This window comes from Arvicola amphibius, chromosome 5 (genome assembly GCF_903992535.2).
Source record: "Arvicola amphibius chromosome 5, mArvAmp1.2, whole genome shotgun sequence".
In the NCBI taxonomy this organism is placed as follows: domain Eukaryota; kingdom Metazoa; phylum Chordata; class Mammalia; order Rodentia; family Cricetidae; genus Arvicola; species Arvicola amphibius.
In genome coordinates, this window is record NC_052051.1 from 71,353,893 (window position 1) to 71,376,497 (window position 22,605).

General features: G+C 38.2%; 1 protein-coding gene and 1 non-coding gene across 5 annotated transcripts in view; both read right to left on the reverse strand.

Moving 5' to 3' along the window:
• Positions 1-1,005: 1,005 nt before the first annotated feature.
• Fbxo3 (F-box protein 3) overlaps positions 1,006-22,605 on the reverse strand; it is a 29,164-nt gene continuing 7,564 nt past the window's right edge. Inside the window, exons 4-12 of one of the 4 annotated variants that reach the window (XR_005285385.1) lie at positions 17,286-17,400; positions 15,377-15,581; positions 14,243-14,288; positions 10,969-11,053; positions 10,113-10,235; positions 7,880-7,995; positions 6,186-6,376; positions 1,959-2,252; positions 1,178-1,314 (exon numbers count right to left, since the gene is read on the reverse strand). Coding sequence is in view for 3 of the 4 variants with exons in the window: in XM_038329843.1 (XP_038185771.1) it covers positions 1,120-1,314; positions 6,186-6,376; positions 7,880-7,995; positions 10,113-10,235; positions 10,969-11,053; positions 14,243-14,288; positions 15,377-15,581; positions 17,286-17,400 (1,076 nt within the window). In the remaining variant the exon portion in view is untranslated. Of the gene's footprint in view, positions 1,315-1,958; positions 2,253-2,925; positions 5,043-6,185; positions 6,377-7,879; positions 7,996-10,112; positions 10,236-10,968; positions 11,054-14,242; positions 14,289-15,376; positions 15,582-17,285; positions 17,401-22,605 lie in introns of those variants that run through there. The other 3 variants (XM_038329843.1, XM_038329845.1, XM_038329844.2) reach the window with 3 other exon arrangements.
• Positions 19,231-19,385, reverse strand: LOC119815972. Its single transcript, XR_005285642.1, has one exon.

Below are 22,605 nucleotides of genomic sequence, written 5' to 3' on the forward strand. Positions count from 1 at the left end.
TCTCTTCCTAAATTGTCTCCATGAGAACTGTTTAAAAGGAAAATTGATGGAGAACAAAGAGCATAATCAAAGCCAGAAGACAACTCAGAATGGACGTACTGCACTCTGGCTGCAAGTCAACAAATACCATTACTATCTTCTGTCTTAATACTAAGTTTTTGGGAAATAGGCACTTACACAAAATCGTTTTTAAAGTATGAGTTTTTGACACTTGAAGGATTTCATTCCAAACTCTCGATTATGTAATTACAAAAAACAATTTTGATGTTTCAGGAAAATATCCTTGACCCTAACATAAAATTCAGATCACCTACCACAAAGTTAGACAAATGTATATAAAGAAACAAAACAGAAAGCGTATTTACAAATTTAGACTCTGTGAGACATTGTGAAGAACCTTTAGCAACATTCTACATACTTTTACAAACAAACTACATTTGAAATGAAGAATCTGTAAATAATGTGAGAAAGGTCATAGCATGAGAACTTTAACTTTAAAGTCCAAAGTTATGTTGAAGACATTAAATTAATGATGAAAATTTGCAACTCAAGGTTTGTGTGACAAAGACTAAATTCAAGGATGGACAGACTGAGAGAGCAAACTATTCCCATTCAAGCTGTCAGTTAGTTCCCTGTGAGTATAAAATATTAACAACCATGAAGAGGATGAAGCTAATTACAAATTTTTTTAGTTTCTCAATAACTAAAATGGAGTCTTTTCACAGTCACACAGTTTCTTTCTACGCTTGTTTGTGTATTTCTGCCACATGTAAAATCCTCGTCCAAAACAATTATTCCTTCATGTCTGTGTTTTTTTTAAGTAGAAAATATTTTTAAACAAAAAAAAAAAATCTGTTCTTTAGTTATAGAACCACTCTTCCACTTCCTCCTGGAAGAGAAAACAAGATTCCCATTTCTTCCTCTACCTATGAAACAAAGCAAAGCAATCCAACTCCTAATGTAGTAACATGTACAACCTAGGTCTAATGTAGTAACATGTACAACCTAGGTCTGGTACAGAATTTCATGCTAGTTCTGCTATACGCTGAGCACAATTATTTACATTATTGACAAATCTATTTAACAGAATAGTCATCCCAGCATTTCCTTCCACAGCAGCTAAAAAAGACGCGAGCAGCGGCGTCTGCGGATGGGAACGTCAAAGACCCTCCTCCGTCTCTCCTCCCCTTGAACCTCATCTGACTCATTCTCATCCTCATCCGATTCATCTGATTCGTCCATCTCTGCTGAGTCATTTTCTTCCTCCTCCTCAGCTTCCTCTTCCATCTCTTCATACTCATCAGGACCCATTTCCTTAAAAAAGAAAAATCTTTTGATGAGAAGAATATCTACCGTTTCTTATAATTCTATAGCCTAGAATACAGATAACTAGACATGCTGGGCACAAGTCTTTACAAACCTGAAATATACAATCTCATAATGCAAGATTCTAGACTGTATATTGTACCGCATGTTAAATAATATTCAATATGGCTTGAATGGTAAATACATTAAGACAGCACCTATTCTTCACATAGTAGCCAGTAATTCATACATGGAGGTAAGTATACTATTCCTAATAACCCATAATAAAGTTTTAAAGAACTCATAGTAATGTGTTTATTCTTTATAAATCTGTTAACAGAAAAAAGATGTGAAAATATTAATCAGATATGACCTCTACTGCTAATTTTTATGCACTGTTCTTAAAATATTTTTATTATGTTCCAAAGACACATCATCTTAAAGATCAGCAGCACTTTTGAAAAGAAATATTTTTATTTTTTCAGTTGCTTATTACAGCAGCAGTCACTCTTTATTGCCTAGTTCCTGTGGTTGGGTATCTGAGAAGCACTCAATGGAACACTTCTGGCTTCAAGTCTCTCATGATGCTACAGTTGAATGGTGACTAGAACCAAGCTTCACCTCAAGGACTTCTTCCCTCATTAGTCTGGTACCTGGACTGGGATGATCCAAAGAGCTGGAGCCTGAAGAGGGTGCACCTCCTTCCATCGCGGAGCTGGGTCTCTACATGCCTTCTCCAACATGGCGGCTTCATAGGAACTGGACTTCTCACACTAGGTCTCATGACACCAAAGGCACGTGCTCCGGGAGAAAGAACTAAACTCAAGGCATTGCCCTTTTCTAACTCAGACTCAGCCAGTGTCACTTCTGATTCCCAAGACAAGCGCAGTCCTAAGATCAGTCAATGCTGCAGGAAAAGGGAGACTTGGAGGCCCTGGGACAGACTCCTGTGATGATAGACACGCAGTGTCAAATGTCCTGGGAATGTCACTCTGCTCAAGCAGGCACCCCTAATCAAGCCGTGGCTTTAACTTGGCTTCTCTTATACACACCAGAAGACTCAATTGTTGTTATACTGGCTAGAATTTGAACAACCAGAGCTCAGCTGGTAATCTGAATACTGAGAAACTTAGCATATAATGTCAGTAAAAATCCTTCCACCATGACTTTTATGGCATTAATATCATTAGCACTACATGGCCCCCCCTTTTTTAAAGATAGGCTCTCATGTAGCCTAGATTGGCTACTCTAATCTTGTTTCTAACTGCTATCTCCCTTGTTCTCTGCACTCAAGCCTCCTTGTGTCAAACACACTAAGCCCACAGTTGCCTAAGAACCTTCACAGCCAGCACTTCTTTGGCTGAATAGTCAAATCGACTTGTTCTCTTCACTCCTTTTATATCCCCACTTCCCTGTCACTAAGGCCTTTCCTGACACATCTTATACTAGAACCCGACAGGGTACTCTTTTTAGCCCAATTTTCTGCACCACACTTGTTACTTGACACAAGAGCACATGTTAGCTTTTTTTCTTCCAATTAGAATATAAAATCCAAGACAGGGGTTTTGGTTGTATTGTTTACTACAGTATTCAGACACATGAACAAACAAATGAAAAATGTAGGAGAAAGAACTGTGTCATTTAGGATTTATTATAACACAACAGTAACAATCAGAAAATATACACAAAGAAATATGGCATTTCATTATTTTTTAAATCTACGGAATGATGATTTCAAAATTCTGTAGGAAATACAAAAGGAGGAATAGGGAAGGCTATTTTAAAACATAATCATCAGGTAGTATAATTATTAAATTAATGAAGAAAACAAGAACTGTTAAAGAAATCAAATGTGATTATAGAGAGAAATACTCGGATGAAAGTGTACTATACAAACAGCACATAAGAGAGGAGCAGAGAAGAATGGACACAAGGAACATCCATAGTGCCCTCAGGTCCAATAAATACCCCATTGTCATTGAACTATGCAAAGTGTATTTACAGTGGCAAGTATAAAGGAAAAGAGATTATGAACCCTAATGACTAATCAGACTGGTAGAGGACAAAAAAGGCAAAACACAATTCAACTTCCACATCAAGGAAGAAAACAGAAATAAGGTCAAAAAACACAACCCTACTATCTTTTTTAGTTTAAGTCACAATTCTCATTTCTATTGACTGTTCATCTTTGAGAAAAACATTTTCTGTGAAGCAGGGCAACTACATTTTCTTGTAGTTAAGCAGAAACTAAAACTCTAAATAAATACAATTGAGAGGGTTGAACATGTAAAAGGGTTTATTTACTGTAATTTTAAAAGAAACTGATACTATTATAAACGCTCTCTTCTAATTTCTAATGTGGTAAATACTGAGACATCCAAGTTCTTAGGAGTCGTCAATGATGTTTATACATCTAAGGAGGTGATGAGACGCAAAGGCTCGAGAACCCCTGTCCTTAAGTAAAACCCATACCTTTACATTCACTGAAATAATATTAAAAACAAGAAACAAAAGGATCAAGCTGACCCATTTTGACTGCCTGTCCAAACATACCTCAATGCTCTTACTCTAGGACAGGAGTGCTACTATAGATGGTAACTGCAGAATTACTCCCATAAACAGACAACAATCCTAAGCACTGGCACACAGTTCTATAACTTCAAAATGCATGAGGCAATCTGACGAGAATGAAGCAAGAAATGGACGAAGCCATAACATTAACTGAATATTTCAACAATAATCTCCTCAATAGCTGAAGCAACAAACATGAAAGAGAGCAATATACAGATGACTTGACAAACTGTCAATCAATCAATCAATCAATCAGCTTGGCCTGTCATTTATAGAATAAATTCTTACACGGCAGATTATACATATTCATTCCAAATACACAAAGATCATTTGCCAAGACAGAGAAATTCTTCACATAATTTTGGGCCGTAAAACATTAAAAAATATTGGCAATACACAGTAAGTTCTCTAATCACAGTAATATTAGAAATCAACAAGCAAAAGACAACTGAAAAATTTCCAAATACTTGAAAATTAACATATTTCTATGCAGTCATAAGTCAAAGTAACAAGGGAAATCTGAGAATATTTTGAACTAAATATTGACCAAAACTAACATCAAAATCTGTGCAATACAGCTAAAACAATGCCTAGAGACAGGGAAAGCCTACAACCAGTTATCTAAACTTCTACCTTTAAAAGCTGCAATAAAAGTGAATTAAACCCAAAGTAGGTAAAATAAAGACAAGCTGCACCAATCACTGAGATAGAAAAAAGTAAACAGTACAGAAAATCCATCAAAATTAAAGCTGTTCCTTTTTGAATGATCAATAGAAAAGATGTGATAAAAAAGGATGTAAATCACCAATATTAAGAATAAAAGGATATATTTGATTACAGATCGTGTAGCCATTGAAAGGATATCTAGGGAATATTGTGAATAACCTTATGCTAATAAATTCAACATTTAGGTGAAATGACTAAATTCCTTGAAAGGCACAAATTAGCTAAACTGAAACAAGAAATAGAAAATATACATATTACAGAAATTAAGTCCCTGTTTTGTAATTTCCCCACAAAGCAAATTCCAGTCCCAGACAGCTTCACTGATGAATATCAACCATTTAAGGATAAGATGGTATCAAGTTCATATAGATTCTGGGCTAACCAAAACTGGAAGTCTGGTCTGGTGTAGGCATGGTGGCACACATCTAGCACTTGGGAGGCTGAGGCAAAAAAGCAGTGAGTTTGAGGCCAGTAATGAGACCCTATCTCAAGCCCTCCTTCTCATCCCCTCCACCTGACCATCACAGAGAGTAGCAAGTACTGGGAACATGTTTCTAGCATTCTCCCATTGGGAAGAAAGTTAAAGGTTCACTTATAAATCTGGACCAGTACAAGTCCTTTATACTAAGAGAATGGATCCTCTTTTAGTAAGGTTCTAGGACTATCTCAAACTCACCCATTCCAGGAGCTAGGACAGCATTTCTAAGCACCCAGTGTCAACAACTCAGGTGGACTCTGAATATACTATTCCCAAACTGTCACACAGGACTTCACACACTTTGCGTATTATTTTACAGTCCGTAAGTTAGGGTTACTGCCGTACCTATCACAAAGTAATCTTAAGAAAAGATTTATAAAATATGCCTGGCTGACTTGAAAAATAATCACAGGGGACTGCTAAAAGTATATTTCTACCCAATAAATTCTCTGTGAAGATCTCTATAGAACACTAGTTTATTTTATTAAATTGGGAATCTTAGCAAAAATACTGTAGGAAATTGTTTTCCAATTCTTTTTTATATTTATTTATTTATTTATTTATTTATTTATTTATTTATTATGTATGTATACAATATTCTGTCTGTATGTATGCCTGTAGGCCAGAAGAGGGCACCAGACCCCATTACAGATGGCTGAGCCACCATGTGGTTGCTGGGAATTGAACTCAGGACCTTTGGAAGAGCAGGCAATGCTCTTAACCTCTGAGCCATCTCTCCAGCCCTTGTTTTCCAATTCTTAACCACAAAAGTCAGTATTAATTGGTCTCCTTTGGTCTTTTCACATTACCTGATACACACAGGCCAACATAGCTGTTGTTGACAACAGTGGAAAAGCTTAGCCTGTGAAACAAGTAATAATAGTTTCTCGGCTGAAAAGTAAGGAGAAGCTAAAATAAACTTATTGGCTATCTCCCTTCATATATTAATACAACCCTAAGATACTTCCTCAAAATGTCCACTTCTTTTTTTGGGGGGGGGAGGGGGAACGGGACATTATTTATGAACTACTCATCTACCTAAACAAAGATGGTCCTTAGAATACAAAGTCATGTAATCCAGCACTAGAAAAGAAATTTAACTTACCAGTCGGGCTATAGACACCCTGAATGTTGGGCATGACATGTGGAATCGGGGGATGGCAACATTAAAGACCTTGTCCTTAAAGTAGAGAAAATGGAAGGTATAATACCCTTCCATATAGCCGGATGTTGTAGAAAATGTGGTGCAGCTTGTGTATTCATATATCCGACCTGGGCTAATAATTGGAAATTCGCCTGCAGAGAAAACAGTAACAATAAGCCTAAGTATAAAAAGCACTTCTTCCTTAAAGTAAATATGTTCTAAGATGTTGTATAAGTAGTTTAACTGCACAATTAGGAAAAGAAACTCTAAAAGGATATACAACAAAGTACTGGCAGTGATGAGATCACAAGGGTTTAATTCCTCTTGATTTACATTTTAATCAGATTTTTTTTTTTTTTTTGGCTGAGGACTTTTTTGCATGTGAAGGGCAGAAGACAACTTGTGCGAATTGTTTCCTTTCAATTGTGAGTCCCAGAGATGGAACTCAGGTCATCAGGTTTGGAGGAAATCGCCTTTGTCTGCAGAGCCATGTCACCCGCCCTTAACATTTTTTTATTTTTCAAATTTTCTACAAGGTGGGGAATATCGAGTAAAACAAAACTTCAAAGGCACACATTTTCTTCAAAGTTGACATAATCTTTAAAATACAAATAATAGAAAAGTGTTACAGTTGAAGTCGGGCGGTGGTGGCGCGCGCCTTTAATCCCAGCACTCGGGAGGTAGAGGCAGGCGGATCTCTGTGAGTTCGAGACCAGCCTGGTCTACAAGAGCTAGTTCTGGAACAGGCTCCAAAGCTACAGAGAAACCCTGTCTCGAAAACAACACACACACACACACACACACACACACACGTTCCAAGGTGCATTTCTAAATGTTCTGTTCAGTCTGGATAAATGTCAGTTACTAAGGAGGGTCTTCACACCAACAAATGGCAAAAAAGAATTAAAGCTGTAATATAATCCCTTAACACTAAATTCTCTCTTTTTAAGATTTTATTTTATATTTCAGCCAGCTGTGGTGGCACACACCTTTAATCCCAGCACTCAGAAGGTAGATGTAGGTAGATCTCTGAGTTCAAGTCCAGTCTGCTCAATAGAGTTCTGGGCCACCCAGAGCTACAGTAAAACCCTGTCTCCAAAAATAAGTTCATAAATAAAAATAATAAAACTGTGTATTTGAATTATGTGTTTATGTATATGTGTGTGCATATGTGCATATAAGTGTAATTGCTCACAGAGACCAGAAGGCATTGGATCCCTGGAGCTGGAACTACAGGTGGTTGCTAACCACCTAATGTGCGTGCTAGGAACTGAACATGGGGCTTCTGGAAGAGCAGCATCAAAGGAAAATTAAATCTGTGCTATTAACTTCATCATTCACCTCCAAGTTATATAAAGAATATTGATATAAAATTTATTTTACTGTACTGTACCACCTAACGCACAGAACGTAAAAATAACATTAAAAAAAACCCAAAAAACAAAGACCACAAGAATAACAATCAAAGAATGCTAGGTGATCCATGGAAAGCAAAACCAATCCCTGTATAATTGAATTTGCTATGGTTTTAGTAAAGTTGAAATTTCAGGGACTAAAATGATAGGCTAATGACCCCCGCAGAATACATATATGGGTACACAGTCTAAACTTTCTGTGAAGCAATTGACAGAGAAATGTACACTTGGGTTACTTACCAACTACTCCAGGTCCTTGAACTTCCTCTACATCACCTTTAGCATTTGTTATCCTCCAGTAGCGACTGTCCAGCTGACAGGCCTTTTCGGGAAGTGCCTCCCTTGACATTTCAATCCTGGAGAAAAGAGCAGAGCATAGATGCATTTGTTTTACTTTTTTTTTTTTTTTTAAAAAAAGAAAAGAATACTATAGCATTTGAGTTAATGCTATAAAAGATTTTCAAGGGAAATTAACAAATCTAACCCAAAGTCCATGTTAGTTAGCCATAAGTTCTCAAAGACTTTGCTTTAACTAGGCTAATTCTCCCCATGGAAATGCTTTCACTTAATTTATTTAAGTATTTTTCAGTAACAACCAACAATAGAAGGGCCACAAAAATACATGCAAACACTGGTAGCAATCATCTTTGGCTGCTCAAATAAAAATCCATTGGGCAGACACTTTCTAGAAACAGTGTTATGAAAAACTTCTGAAGAACTCAGACATTCACTCATACAAATCTATGCAACACAATTCTTTTTTTTTTTCCATTAGCTTCTAAAAAGTTCAAAGTACAATGGCTCCAGTTACTGGGATTATACTTCAACTTCTATTTCTAGATACTATCATTTCCTCTTTCTCTAGGAATCTGTGCCTCTAATTTTCATGTTGAATACCCTGCAATACCAAATGCAGTGCAGGAAGGTGTTTCTATTTTAAACAAACATCTAAACTACAATGGGTTATCTTTCTGCTTAAGCACAGAATATTTCTAAGTACAGGGAATTTAAAGCATTTGTTTTTTGTATTTAATCAAATCAAGCATTTAATATTATGTATGACACACATGAAATACTCCATAAATATTTATTGCACCTTAAAACTGAATATAGACAGGCCACATGAAACTTTATACGCATGGTTTTCTGTTTGGCAATGTGATAACTTCTAGATTACATTATAAATCTAAAATAGAGTTTTGACAACTACAACTTAGTAGTTCAGTTCCCACAGCAACTGTAACAGTAATTTATATTCAGGACACACACACAAAAAAAACGTAATTTATCAAACTCCTTTGTGAATACTATATTGTTTAAAATTGACTAAATTTTCTGCAAATTCAGCAGAAAACTATTTTTCAAGGGAGGGAGGGGGGAGGAGGAGGGAAGGAGATGGAAATTTTTAAATATAAAAAAAAATAAAAAAAATAAAAAAAAAATAAATTAAAAAAAAAAAAAAAACTATTTTTCAAAATGTGCTTTAGCAGGACGGCAAAATGGTTTCATGGATAAAGGTGTTTCCTGCCAAGCCTAACAACCTAAGTAGAATCCCCAGGGTCACAGGATAGCAAAAAACCACCTCCCACAAGCTGACCTCTGGAAACTATCCACACGTGCATACACAATAAGTTAAAAAATTTAAGTGTACTTTAGAACTAGGGAGATGGCTCAGTGGACACAAACATAAGGACTGGTGTTTGGAGTCCTAGAACTTACTTAAAAACTGGGTAGGTGTAGTTGCCCGCCTATAATCCCAATGCACAAGAGACAGACAGGATCCCCAAACAAGATAACTAGTCTAGTTATATTGACAAGCTCTAGGCTAACAGCAAGACATGCTTCAAAAACAAAGGTCAATCATGACAGAGGAAACTCCTGATACCAACCATAGGGTTCTGCATACACATGAACCCACACATATGCAAATAAACACAATACACTAAAAAATAAATACAATTTTAAGAATAAATACTCTTAAATGTACTTTATGGCTGGGAATTGCAGTTCAGTGATAGAGTACTTGCCGATCATATACAGGGCTCTTGGTTTAATCCATAGGACCATAAAACAGAACACCACCACCACCAAACCACCCCACCAAGGAAAAAAAAGACTCATTTTATAGACCATCTCTAAATGGGGCAAATACAAAACTGCCAAAAGACATTTGCACTTCAACTGAAAGGTGAGTCTTATGGTTCAGATATAAAATGATTCCAAGGGCTCACGTTTTGAAGATTTGCTTGTTTTGTTTTTTGTTCGTTTGTTTTCTGTTTCCTGGCTATTATGAAGTGAACAGCTTTGCACTGTGACACTATTCAACCCTTCTATGATACTCTGCCTCATCACACTCTGACCCAGAAATGACAGAACCAAGTGGCCATGAACTGAAATCCTAAGCCAAAATAAACCAAAATAAATAGGTCGACTCTTGGATGTTTTCTACAACAGTCCCATTTAAAATCCTCACCTGATCCGGTATGTGAAGAAATAGTGTGGTGGGTGGACAGAGCTGAGCTCTGGCAGAAACGATGTGGACACTGAAACTGTAATATCTCCAGTTGTTGCTACACATTCTGGGTCATGAATATATCTAGCAAGGAAGGAAATTAAACATGTTTAAATCAACTAGCTTCAATTCTTAAACAGTTTAAAGATAATGTACAATACTTTCCTTATACTTTACAAATTTAAGTCATATTGACACAATCCTGTAGAACTTGAATTTCATAATACTGTAAAACCTTGGTAACTTTGGTTCAGTACAGATGGTAATCAAAGATCTGTGGTCAGTGACTCAAACCATGGATCAGTGATCAGCTTAGAAACTAACAAGGGCTTCTCCTGGTTTTCAATGCTATAAAAGTTTTGGGAGTCTTCTTAACCTGACCATGCTTATTAAATGGGAGACGAAAATACATAAGAATGTAAGGATCTTCAGCCTCTATGCATAATTAGTAATTCCTGCCTCTAATGGAAAAGCCCATGGCATACACTTAAACTACTGCTTCTGCCAAGGCTACTATGAACTAGTATCACATGTTACCACCTCTAACACTAACTGCTAACATCTGAATGTTCCAGTTAGAGAAAATAAATGTTTGCCAAGAGTAAGTTGTTTACTTGCTATTCATAATAAATCTATTAATTGGCTAACTTTCTTATTTTGCAAAGAGAAATCATGTAGCTACTGTCATGCTACTAAATCACATTTAGTTTTTCCTTTTGATCTTTCCTTTCAGAGAAACCTCAACTCCTGTTGATCTGTAATAGTTAGCCTTTTCTGTTTTATAGTCATTTCAATCCCAAAAGCCCAATTAAAATACCTGAAAATCTGGTCTCTGATGATGGGAAAACCACCTGATACAACATTGTTGACATAGGATGTAAACCAGTCAGTAAAAGTAGCACCTATAAACCAAAAAGGGGGGAATGAGCAAATGGGAAAAATTTACAGAGGAAACCAACTATAATTTCACTATATTTAAGGTACAATATCAGAGCTAGAAATGTTTATAGGTATTATTCTACTGGTACTCTATTAGTCCAATTTGTCTTCCTAATTCTTATTTACTGTGAGTGTGGTGCATGCCAAGTAAGTGCGTCTGAATGTGCCTGTACTACACATCACACCCCTGCTCCATCACTCTCCACCTATTCCTGTGAGACAGAGCCTTTCATTGAACCTAGAGCTAAACTGGTATCCAGCCAGCAAGGTCCAGCAATCCTCCTGTCTCTGCCCCATAAAATGCTAGGATCACAGGCATAGGCACACTCAGCTTTTACATGGGTTCTGGGACTTGAACTCAGATTCTTATACTTGCACACTAAGTACTCTTAAACAAATGATCTCTCTCTCCAGCCCTTTTGTTCTCAACTCTATCTACAGTATGTCCTTTGTGTCTCCACCATCACTATCCCTAGTCTCTGCACAACTGTCAGGAAATTCTACAGCTATTTCCACCTATTTACACACACACACACACACACACACACTCAAAATAATTATTTTTTGGTACAGTGATAAAAACTATTTGTCTACTAATTTTTAAAGCACACCAGAACAAAGGAAATTACATCTAGGAAGAAAACATTAAGAAAAGGTTATCAGGCACCTCTTCTCAATGATCAGGGTTCATCTTAAACACATTCTGATATACACTCAAAATACTGGCACAAGCCAGGCTCAGTCTAGACATCTTCCAGAGATATGACTTTGTAGAATTCTCAGCATCAGGTCAATAACAAAGTGGTCAAGATGCTCACTACTACAGATGCAGTTGCATAGTGGTCCTCCATATTCTCGGTGACTAACTCAAAGCGGAAAACGTTTACATTACATTAACACATCCATATTATCGGTCCATGTTATATTAAAAGGATTCATAGCAAGTATTTATATGAATAAAGTATAAACATTCTAGGTAATACAACATGATCAAACTTTATCATTTTTTTTTTTTGGTTAGGACAGCTAAATGCCTAGCAATCTACAGTATTTAATGTCGTTGACTGATTTTTTTTGTAATCTGGTTTCAATTAACCCAGTTCTTTATTGAGTAGCAGATGCTCAATTTATACCACTAATTATGTTTTTTAATTACCAGACTTCATATTTGTTGCAATAGTTGTGTATTCTGTTTTAAAGCAAACAATCATGAGAATGAAAGAAACTCAGAACCTAACAGTAACTCTCCTTATTGGCCAGGAGGCCTTTAACTCACAAACTGATTAATTGCAGCTGGGCTAGAGCTGTGATGGTCATCTCTGAAAATATGCTCTACCAAGATGTCAATGACGATAATGAACACAAGCATCCTGATGATGCTTAGCTTAGAAACAGGAGGCCATTGGTGTCAGAATAAGTTGAAAGCTAAGGCCTAAATTTAAAAACTGGTATAACTTGGATAAAAGTGAGACCACTTTAGATAATGTGAAGCATATCACAAACCCGGACCATGTCACAGTATGGAAAAAAAAAAAGACTTTTGCTTTCTGTTTTAGGTTTCAATTAGAAGATAAATTAAATACCAAAGTTTATTTATTTACTTAGAGCTGGGGAGTGAAGCTGGGCCTTGCACATACCAGGCACATAGTCTACCACTGAGCTAGCCCTTAGCATCTTCTATATTACGAATGCACAGAAAGATGTCCATGTCAGAAACCCCCTTAAAAAAAGTCAGTATGTAGGAAGCTTCTGCTGGTGAGCAGAGTCTCAGCAGGACAGATGGCATGAACAGCAAAAGGTAAGCTGCACCTACACATAAAGAGATCCCCAAAATTATTAAGAAATATCTTCCCAGCCAAGGCAAACAAGTGCCAAAGAGTTTGTGAAGCTGTAATTTACATTCATCTTGAAGAAGAATGCTTCTCGGGTCTCTACTGTGACTTGTTTATTAGCAGCAAATAAGAAAAAAATATAATCACTTTAAATAATTTTACCTCCAATTATATACTACTACGCTCTGTGGAAAGCCCATGGATATGTTATAGGAATTAATCCTGGTTAGCTGAAACTATCAACCTGACACAGCCTAGAGCAGCAGTTCTCAACCTGTGGGTCGTGGCCCCTTTGAGTTCAAAGGACCATTTCACAGGGGTCGCATATCCGATGTCCTGCATAGCAGATATTTACATTATGATTCATGACGGTAGCAAATTACAGCTATGAAGTAATAATGAAATAACTCTATGGTTGGGGATCACAACATAAGGAACTGTATTAAATGGTCGCAGTATTAGGAAGGCTGAGAACCACTGGCCTAGGGTTAGCACTGAGGGACTGCCCAGATCAGACTCGCCTGTGAGGACATCTCTGGATTACTGATGTAAGGGGGCCTGGCCCATGTGCACAGCTCCATTTCCCAGGCAGACGGCTGTGGCTACATAAGAAACTAGCTAAACACGGGGCTGTGAGTGAGCCAGATGGCAAGCGGCACCATCCACGGCCTCTGCTTCAGTTCCTGCCATGAGTTCCTGCCCTAGCGCTAGCTTCCATCAGTGACAGACTGTGACCTGTAAGCTGGAACAAACCCTTTCCTCCCCAAGTTGCTCTCTGTCAAGGTATCCTATCCCAGCAACAGTAAGGTAATACAGAACCTATATCACTTATCTAAAGAAAATTAACAACTTAAGACTGTATAGGATATGCCTTTTTTTTTTTAATTTTAAGAGCTGCAAGGTTTTGCAGGTAATGCTAATTCAGGAAGCCTCTCTCTTATTTTTTTTTAGATTTTATTTATTTATTATGTACACAGTGTTCTGCTTGCATGTTCGCCTGCACGCCAGAACAGGGCACCAGATCTCATTACAGATGGTTGTGAGCCACATGTGGTCACTGGGAACAGAACTCAGGACCTCTAGAACAGCCAGTGCTCGCAACCTCTGAGCCATCCCACCTTTTTTTTTTTTTTGTAAACAATGTAAAGAAAACACAAGGGCTGTCCCAATGAGAAAACACAGACATAGAACTTTATAACCCAGGAAGTACTAGGGTGCAAGTATAAAGTTGCTAGCTGCTCAAGTAACTCAGTTTTACCAATTCATTTCCTTATTTAACCAATAGAAAGAAGGGAAAAGAGACTTTTTTGTTTCTCTTACCTATGATAAACATGTCAATAGCAGCAGGATTCCGAGCCACTTGGTCCTACATGGGGGGTAAAAGGAAAACTGATACAAATACATTTATTCTTGTTCCTTACCTAGACCTCTGGGAACAAGCAAAATAGATAAAAAGAAATTCATTGTTCTAATCAATACTCAGATAATCCTAGTTGTTGTGAGTTAACTGTCTTCCAGGCCAAGCAATTACCACTTTGGAGAGGTCAGCTACACTCCCATCACACACGCAAAAGATCATCCCAGCTGTTTTGGTTGTTTAGACCCCATCTCCACAGAAGAGCCCAGGAGGGCACAAGGTTCTTACCCGAGTCTCCAGCTGTTCCCTAATATGTGGTATAGAGTCCATCTTTACAGCTATGGGGAAGTCCCCATACCTGCTGGGTAAAGCTTTTGAGGTGCAGCCAGTTCATGGAGGGGTACCCACAATGCCTATAAGTAGTCCCTCACTATGAAATATAGTCACTGGTTCCCCAGAGTGAACTTTGGTGGGCTCATGTCTCAGGTTTGTCATTGGGACCTGAGGAGGAGGGGTAGAGAGTACTCATGTCTCTCCTTGAGAAGGAATTTTAACAACACCTGTCAGTTCCTACTATTATCATTTCTAGCTTGGACTTACTCTATAAAATGTTTGGCGGCACCTCTCAAAATGAAAACATAGAGCGCTATTACTATTAAGACAAGTTAGGAAACTATCCTTCAAGAACATAATTAGCAGGCAGAAGTGATAAAATAGATTGCTTATTATCCTAGAAGAAAGGGCTTTCGATTCAGAGTCAAGAGACCTGAACAATTCTAGGATGCTCAAAAGATAATTTTACATATTACAATCAAGGACTCTGATAATAAGTTCCTTAACGGGAATCACAGCTTTCCATCTGAACATGTCACAGTCTGCACTAGTGGCCCAATGGCAAACCTTCCTTTTGGTTATCTATATCACATGATGATATAATATATAATATATAATGATATATAAATATAATATATATAATATATATCAAATATAATAAAATGTATAATGCTCCAGCTTATTTTATGTCCCTGAATGTAGCCAATACATACATTTATTGTCAGAACACGTTAAAGCCATAATCAAGCACACTTCCCACTTACTGGACATTGGTAGAACACTTCATTTTTATTTCGGCCCTCTGCAGCTTCCACAGCTATGTACTGACTCAAGCCCGTGTGGATGCAAAAGGTTAAAGGGAGACAGTATTTCAGTCCTTGTCTCTGCTGAAATCCTCCGGCAGCAGTATCAACATCTAGTAAATCTTCAGAGCGGTAGTGATTTGACAGCGCCATACTTCCGAGCAACCTGAAGAGAACACAGACACAAAGCTGTCAACAGCAGAGCAACAGAAACACACTGGGCCCTGGGGTTTGAGTTTCATCTTCTCGGAGAGTAATTTCACACTGAAAAGTTTTGTTTTGTTTTGGTTCTTCCTATGCATCCTTGGCCAGCCTGGTACTTACCACACTCTGTTCAGAGTGAGCTTGGATTATTTGACTCACATTCCCCATTCAACATGTTCAGCTTCACAAATTCACTATTTTTTTTCTTTTTTCTTTTTTTTTTTGAGACAGGGTTTCTCTGTGTGTAGTCCTATCCTAGAACTCACACTGTATATTGTAGAATACTATTTTAAGATATGTTGCATTTGTTTATGCTGTGGAATGTTTAATGATGTGAAGATGTGTTGCATTCTTTTGTCGCATTTGTTTAACTCTGTGACGCTGTGTTACTTTGTCTAAAAACACCTGATTGGTCTAATAAAGAGCTGAATGGCTAACAGAGAGACAAGAGAAAGGAGAGGCAGGGTTGTCAGGCAGAAAAATAAATAGGAGGTGAAATCTGGGAAGAAAGGATTGAGGAGCAAGGAAAATACCAGGGGCCATGCACCCAGACACACAAGCTATGGGGAAAGAAGTAAGGAAAGACATACAGATGTAGAGGAAGATAAAAATCCAGAGGCAAAAAGAAAAGCTGGCTAGAAATTATCCAAGCTAAGCCCAGACATTTATAAGAAAGAATAAGCCTCTGTATTTATTTGGGAGCTGGGTGGCGGGCCCCCAAGAGTGGAAAAAAAAAAAAAAAAAAAAAACCACTGCAGACCAGGCTGGCCTCAGACTCAGAGATCTGCCTGCCTCTGCTTCCTGAGTGCTGGGATTAAAGGCGTGCATCACCACTGCCTGGCTCAAATTCATTCTTTAAATCAGAATATTCTTATTTAGATTTAAAAATTAAATGTCTAAAGTACTTAAACATCAGTCATTTTAGAAGAATTATAACTTTACTGCCTTTAAGGAACCTAGTGTGGTGGTTCATGCTGTAGGACAGGCGAGAGAGAGAGTAGGTGCCAGAGTCATTGGGAGTCCCTGGAGTTGGAGTTACTGACCATTGTGAGTTGTCCAATGTGGGTGCCATGAACTGGGGACCTGTGCAAGAGCAATATTCACCCTTAACCACTGAGCCATCTCTCCAGCCCCCTAAACTGGCCTGTTTATGCCCCATCCCTGCTATTTCATTTCTGAGTAGTACTCTGTGTTATCAGGAGGATGCCCTTGGAGAATGCCAGGGGGATACTCAACTATAGTAGAGAGAACTTGCATCAAGTTCCTAGAACATTTTGCCTAACTTGTAGTTCCTAGAACATTTTGCCTAACTTGTAACAGGGTAATAAGCACACCAAGTGTTCTCAGCAGGTTAGTTAGCTATACTCAATACACACACGTCTCTCTCTGTGTCCCACAGCTCCCACCCCACCAGATCTCACTTTAGTCATAAATGTGTGTTGTCAGGTATAATGCTTCTATGAGACACATTTATTCTGGTAAAATTTAATTTAACCTATATTATCTTATGGGTTGCTATAAAGAAGAGGGAACTCCCCCTCTCGACAATACATACATTCATAATATATAAACACACATTTTCTTATATATAAGGTAACTAAAGAAAACTGTGAACAAGACATGTAATGTCCATGTCTAAGAATTACTCAAACATCAAACATCTTACCCTGGAACCACTAACTTCTGCCCATTGTGAATCCGGTATGAACAGCGATAATCATCAGGGAGCTTGCAGCCAATCTGAGCTTCCACAGCATCCAGGTCTTCCTCACATGCTCCTTCTGCAAAAGCACACCAGAATCAGAACTGTGTGTGCACAATGAGACTTCAATCTAGTAGATCAGCTGCCAACTCAGGAAACAATCTTATAGCAAGTAAATTCTGTCCAACATATACTGACAAAATATAGGGCAATGAATTGAAAATTAATTTTAAACACTGAATAAAGTCCTCAGTTTCCTCTTAACAGGGAAAAACACTAGCACAAAGTAAAATGGAAAGGGGACCCACCAACCAAATACCCCCACAAAGTAGCCGGAGGTGGTGCACATGTTTGTTATCTCCTGGAGTGAGAGTTCAAGGTGAATTCCAAAAAAAGGAAAAACAGAAAATAATCAAATAAAAACACAAGAGGTCAATTAGGCATCTAAAATTACCTTGATTTTAAGCAATTATCAATTCTAAAACAAGTGGCCAAAGAGATGAGCCCAGCTTTAGGCAATATTATAGGACTGATAGATTAAAAAAGAAAAGGGGGGGCATCCAGAGTCCACGAAATAGAAAAGGCCCTGTTCAAATGAATAAACATGGTTTTGCTAGGTTACAGAAAGCCAACTCCCGAGAAAAAGTGAACTGGAAACAAACCAGTCCTCATGGACAAAAAGCACAGTTTTTCCAACTTTATCAACCCTAGACCAGGTTAATGTGATCAACCCCCTATGGTCTGCAGAAAAAGCAGAAGGAAATCTCTAGAAGAAAAATTATTACCCCAAGATCCAAATAGTGCTGTGCAGTCACTCAAAAGAACTAAGCTTCATAAAAACAAGAACTGACTAAAGAGCAGGCAAAGAGTGCTGAGACATAAGAAATAGTCTAAAGATTAAAATCACAAATCAACACTAAGGGGCTCAGTATGAACTAACATATATAGGGACCTGAACTGGAGCCCAAATACCCTCCCATAAAAGGGGGAGGGAGATGATCAGAACTAAAGCTCTTTCAATGCCCAGGAAGTGGTAAATATTAAATTCTATTAGCCTTCAATAAATCAAAAATGCTTATTTTAATCTATATTGTGATCTCTAAAAAGGAAAAAAGAAAAAACAAAGAAGTTAAACATAATTAAGAAAGCAAAAAAGAGTGAACATTATTTAAATGACATATAAATAAATTAAATATCTCTAAGCCAAATAATCTGATGAAAGGACAGACCAGGTAAAGAACAGGGGCTCAAGAATGCAGTGCAGAGGTACAGAGCACAAGCTTAGAAGGTGTTAGGCCCTGCCAGGCGGTGGTGGTGCACACCTTTGATCCCAGCACTCTGGAGGCAGAGGTAGGTGAATCTCTCTGAGTTCAAGGTCAGCCTGGTCTCCAGAGAGTTCAGGACAGCTGGGGCTACACAAGGAAACCTTGTCTGTGGAGAGGGGGCAGTGTTATGCAGTTTCAATTTCAGCACTGAAGTAAAAAAAAATTCTACAAGAGACTCATCTTAATGCAGACACAGGGAAAAAGAAAGCTAGGATGGCTGTACTCAGAATACACGAGATAGGCTTTAAATCAAACAGCTTTATTAAACTAATAGAGAACTTTCATAGTAATAACAGGTTAAATTCACTATGTAAGAATCAATTTTATATACCTAAGTGAGACATCATGCGCTTGTGCACAAACACACATGCATATATGTATACACACATTTTTCCCCTCTTAAACCCTGGAGTACAAGGGGGCAGCAGGCTAAGCAGGGAAGTATCACCTACAGCCTTAAAGATATTCTAATGTCAGAGTTAAAATGGCAAAAAAAGGTTTACAAGCAGTGAATTAATTCTCCAATGCTGCAACGGGTATTAGCAGCTTAAAACAATACTCACTTGTTTGCTTATTTTGCAAATAAAGGTGAGGCGAGGACAGTCAGGCTGGGCAAGGCTCCTTGCCTAAGCCCCTCTCCCACACAGGCACACACCTTGCCCCTCCTCTGTCGGCTTAGCTGAGTCAGGATGAGTACACAGAGCTCATCCCCACCCCCACCCCCCAGGACTCCAAGCCAAGAACTCTGTTTCTACAGATCAAAAATTCAAGTAAACTCAACCTCTATTTAAATCACAATGTTGAAATCCTGGTGTTAACTGAGGTGCTAGCTCATCTTACCCATCTTTTGCTTCAGATTCTCTAAGCTCACTTATTTGCAGAATCCAGCAACCTGCAGTTTTTTCCAAGAACCTCTCAGAGCTCCCTGACATTTCCTATTAGGTAGCTTTCTCCTCAACATACCAGTCTGCTTACTCAAAGTATATAGGAAAAAGCATATTATGAATCTGCCTTCTGAAAGGCCCAGATGCGTTTTAATGTAGGCCCATTCAGGATCATTTTAATTAACATCCAAATGCAATTCATTTGGGATGAATTACATTTAACTTAACTATACCTGCAAAATCTCTTCACCTTTCTTTTTTTTTAAAAAATATTTTTTCCCTTTTTAAAAAAGATTTATTATGTATATATGTATCCTGCATGTACTCCTCTATGCCAGGAGAGGGCACCAGAACTTCATGGTTATGATGGTTATGAGCCATCATGTGGTTGCTGGGAATTAAACTCAGGACCTCTGGAAGAACAGCCAGTGTTCTTAACCTCTGACCCATCTCTCCAGCCTCCCACCTTTCTTAAAAAATAGAGAAGTTACTGTAAATAATTGGAATATATTAAAAATGGGAATCAAAATAACTTCTTATATCCCTGACTATATGCAAGGAGAAATAACTGTACCATGCATGTATACCATAAGCTGAAAATCTTGGGCTACTTCAGAACAGTGCCTACCACAGTAGGAAATTTTAGCAAACCTCCCAGTAACTAATAAAAACAAAAAGACAGCCGGCGGCAGTGGCGCACGCCTTTAGTCCCAGCACTCGGGAGGCAGAGGCAGGCGGATCTCTGTGAGTTCCAGCCTGGTCTACAAGAGCTAGTTCCAGGACAGGCTCCAAAGCTACAGAGAAACCCTGTCTCGAAAAAGAAAAAAAAAAAAGACAGATGCTGGAGAGATGGCTCAGTGTTTAATAGCACTGGCTCATCTTACACAGGACCTAGGTTCAATTTCCAGAACCCACATGGTGGCTCATAGCCATCTGTAATTTCTTTTCCAAAGAATCTGATGTCCTCTTCTGGCCTCCAAAGATACCAGGCACAGCATATGGTGCATAGATGTACACAGATAAAATACCCACACACATAAAATATACTATTTTTTTTCATCTTTTAAAAAAATAAGCAAAAAATGGGCAGTGTCGGCCCACATCTTTAATCCCAGCACTCAGGAGGCAGAGACAGGTGGGTCTCTGTGAATTTGAGGCCAGCCTGGTCTATCAAGTTAATTCCAGGACAGCAAGGGCTACAGGGAAACATTGTCTCAAAAAGTAAACAAACAAAAACCGTTATATCTGAAGCCAGGTGATGCATGCCTTTAAGCCCAGTGCTTAGAAGGCAGAGGTAGGTGAATCTGTGAGTTCAAGGACAGCCTGGTCTACAAAATGAGTTCCAGGAAAGCCAGGGCTGTTACACAAAGAAATCCTGTCTCAAAAACTAAAAAGCCAAACAAACGAAAAAAACACCATAGTTAACAAAAAGATATAAGGAAATACATGATTACAATACCAGAAAATCAAGATTGGACATCAAACACACACACACCACCCAAACTCTCTTCATATTCTTTCTCCGATGTGAAATGAAGGTACTTGTAATTAACCAGGGTTTGGTAAATTATAGTTGAGAGGCTAATTCTTCTTATTGGAATCCAGCCACTCCATTTTTGTTTCTGTATTCCCTATGGCTGCTTTCCAGAAACAACAGACTAACAGCAGGGCTAGACACAGAATACAGGTCTCTATGAGACCATGGGTCCCACAAACTCTAAAATAGTTTGTTCCTTTAAAGGATTAAACTCCCAACTCAATTCTAAGCCAACACACGGAAACTATGGCTTGAAAATACACAATTAAGAACATCAATATAATACAATTTCAAGATACTCTATAGAAGACTATCTCATGTCCAATACCTAGTTACCTGCTAATTTTCCTTTTACCTGACACCTTTATAACCTTAAAATTGAACAAGAGCTGCGACCCCTGAAGTCAGCAGCTAGGTTCTTAATTTAGCTGTGAAACTCATAAGTCTGAGAGTCCTAGCATTTCCAGCATTGTAGATATTCTAGACTTTAACCTTATTCCAAACTCATGACACACCCTGAGAACTGGCACCTTGTGGTAAAGCAGAAGTGGCCAAGGAATCTGACAGCTAAACAAAGAACAGACACAAGGAGCCTAGGAATAACAAAGGACAAAAGAAAAAAAGCTACACAATCACACTACAGTCTCACAGTCCAAGTGCCCTAATATAGAGAGACCCTTTAAGGAGACCTTGGATATGCTAAACAAAATGGGCTAAGTTCTCTCCCCTCAACCACAACTAAAGATTACACTTCCAAAGTGAGACCAGGCAGTGGTGGCTCACACCTTTGATCCCAGCACTCTGCAGAGACAGGCAGACCTCTATTTTGGTCTGCAGAATGAGTTCCAGGACAGTCAGGGCCACACAAAGATAACCTGTCTCAGAAAAACAAACAACAAAAACATTTAGTTTCATGTCTACCTTTGTGCTATTATAAACTATCACCTATTTTGCATATCACCACTACATTCTTATTTTCAGATTATGTCCTCCTGAAGTAGTTTATGCTTATGCCAGGTGAATGTTACTACTCATTTCTTCTTAGAGAATAAGCTGTTAAGATTATTAACAGGGAACTCCAGTGTTCCACCCTACTCCTTCTACTAAGACCAATTATTCTGCCTTCTAACCCAGATTTAAGCATCCTTTCATGAAATCATGATTTGTTTGAAAGTAACATTTTCATGAGAAATTACAATGGAAATCTGAAAGAATAAAGGAATGATAATTCAAAAAGACTCGTTTTAATGAGAAAGAATAAAAAAGAAGAACAGATTCCAGTTTTAGCTTAGCAAAACCACAGCAAACTCATGGTTCCACTTAGTGAATAAGTCTGAAAAAACAAAGTGGAAAGCAGATTATAGTGGTATAGTTTTTGTTTTAATAAATAAAGCTTGCCTGAAGATCAGAGTGCAGAGCTAAGCCACTACTCAGCCACAGAAATCAAGCAATGGTCACACACCTTTAATCCCTGGACTACGGAGACAGAGGAAACTGGATCTCTGTGAGTTCAAGGCCACTCTGGGCTACACAAGATT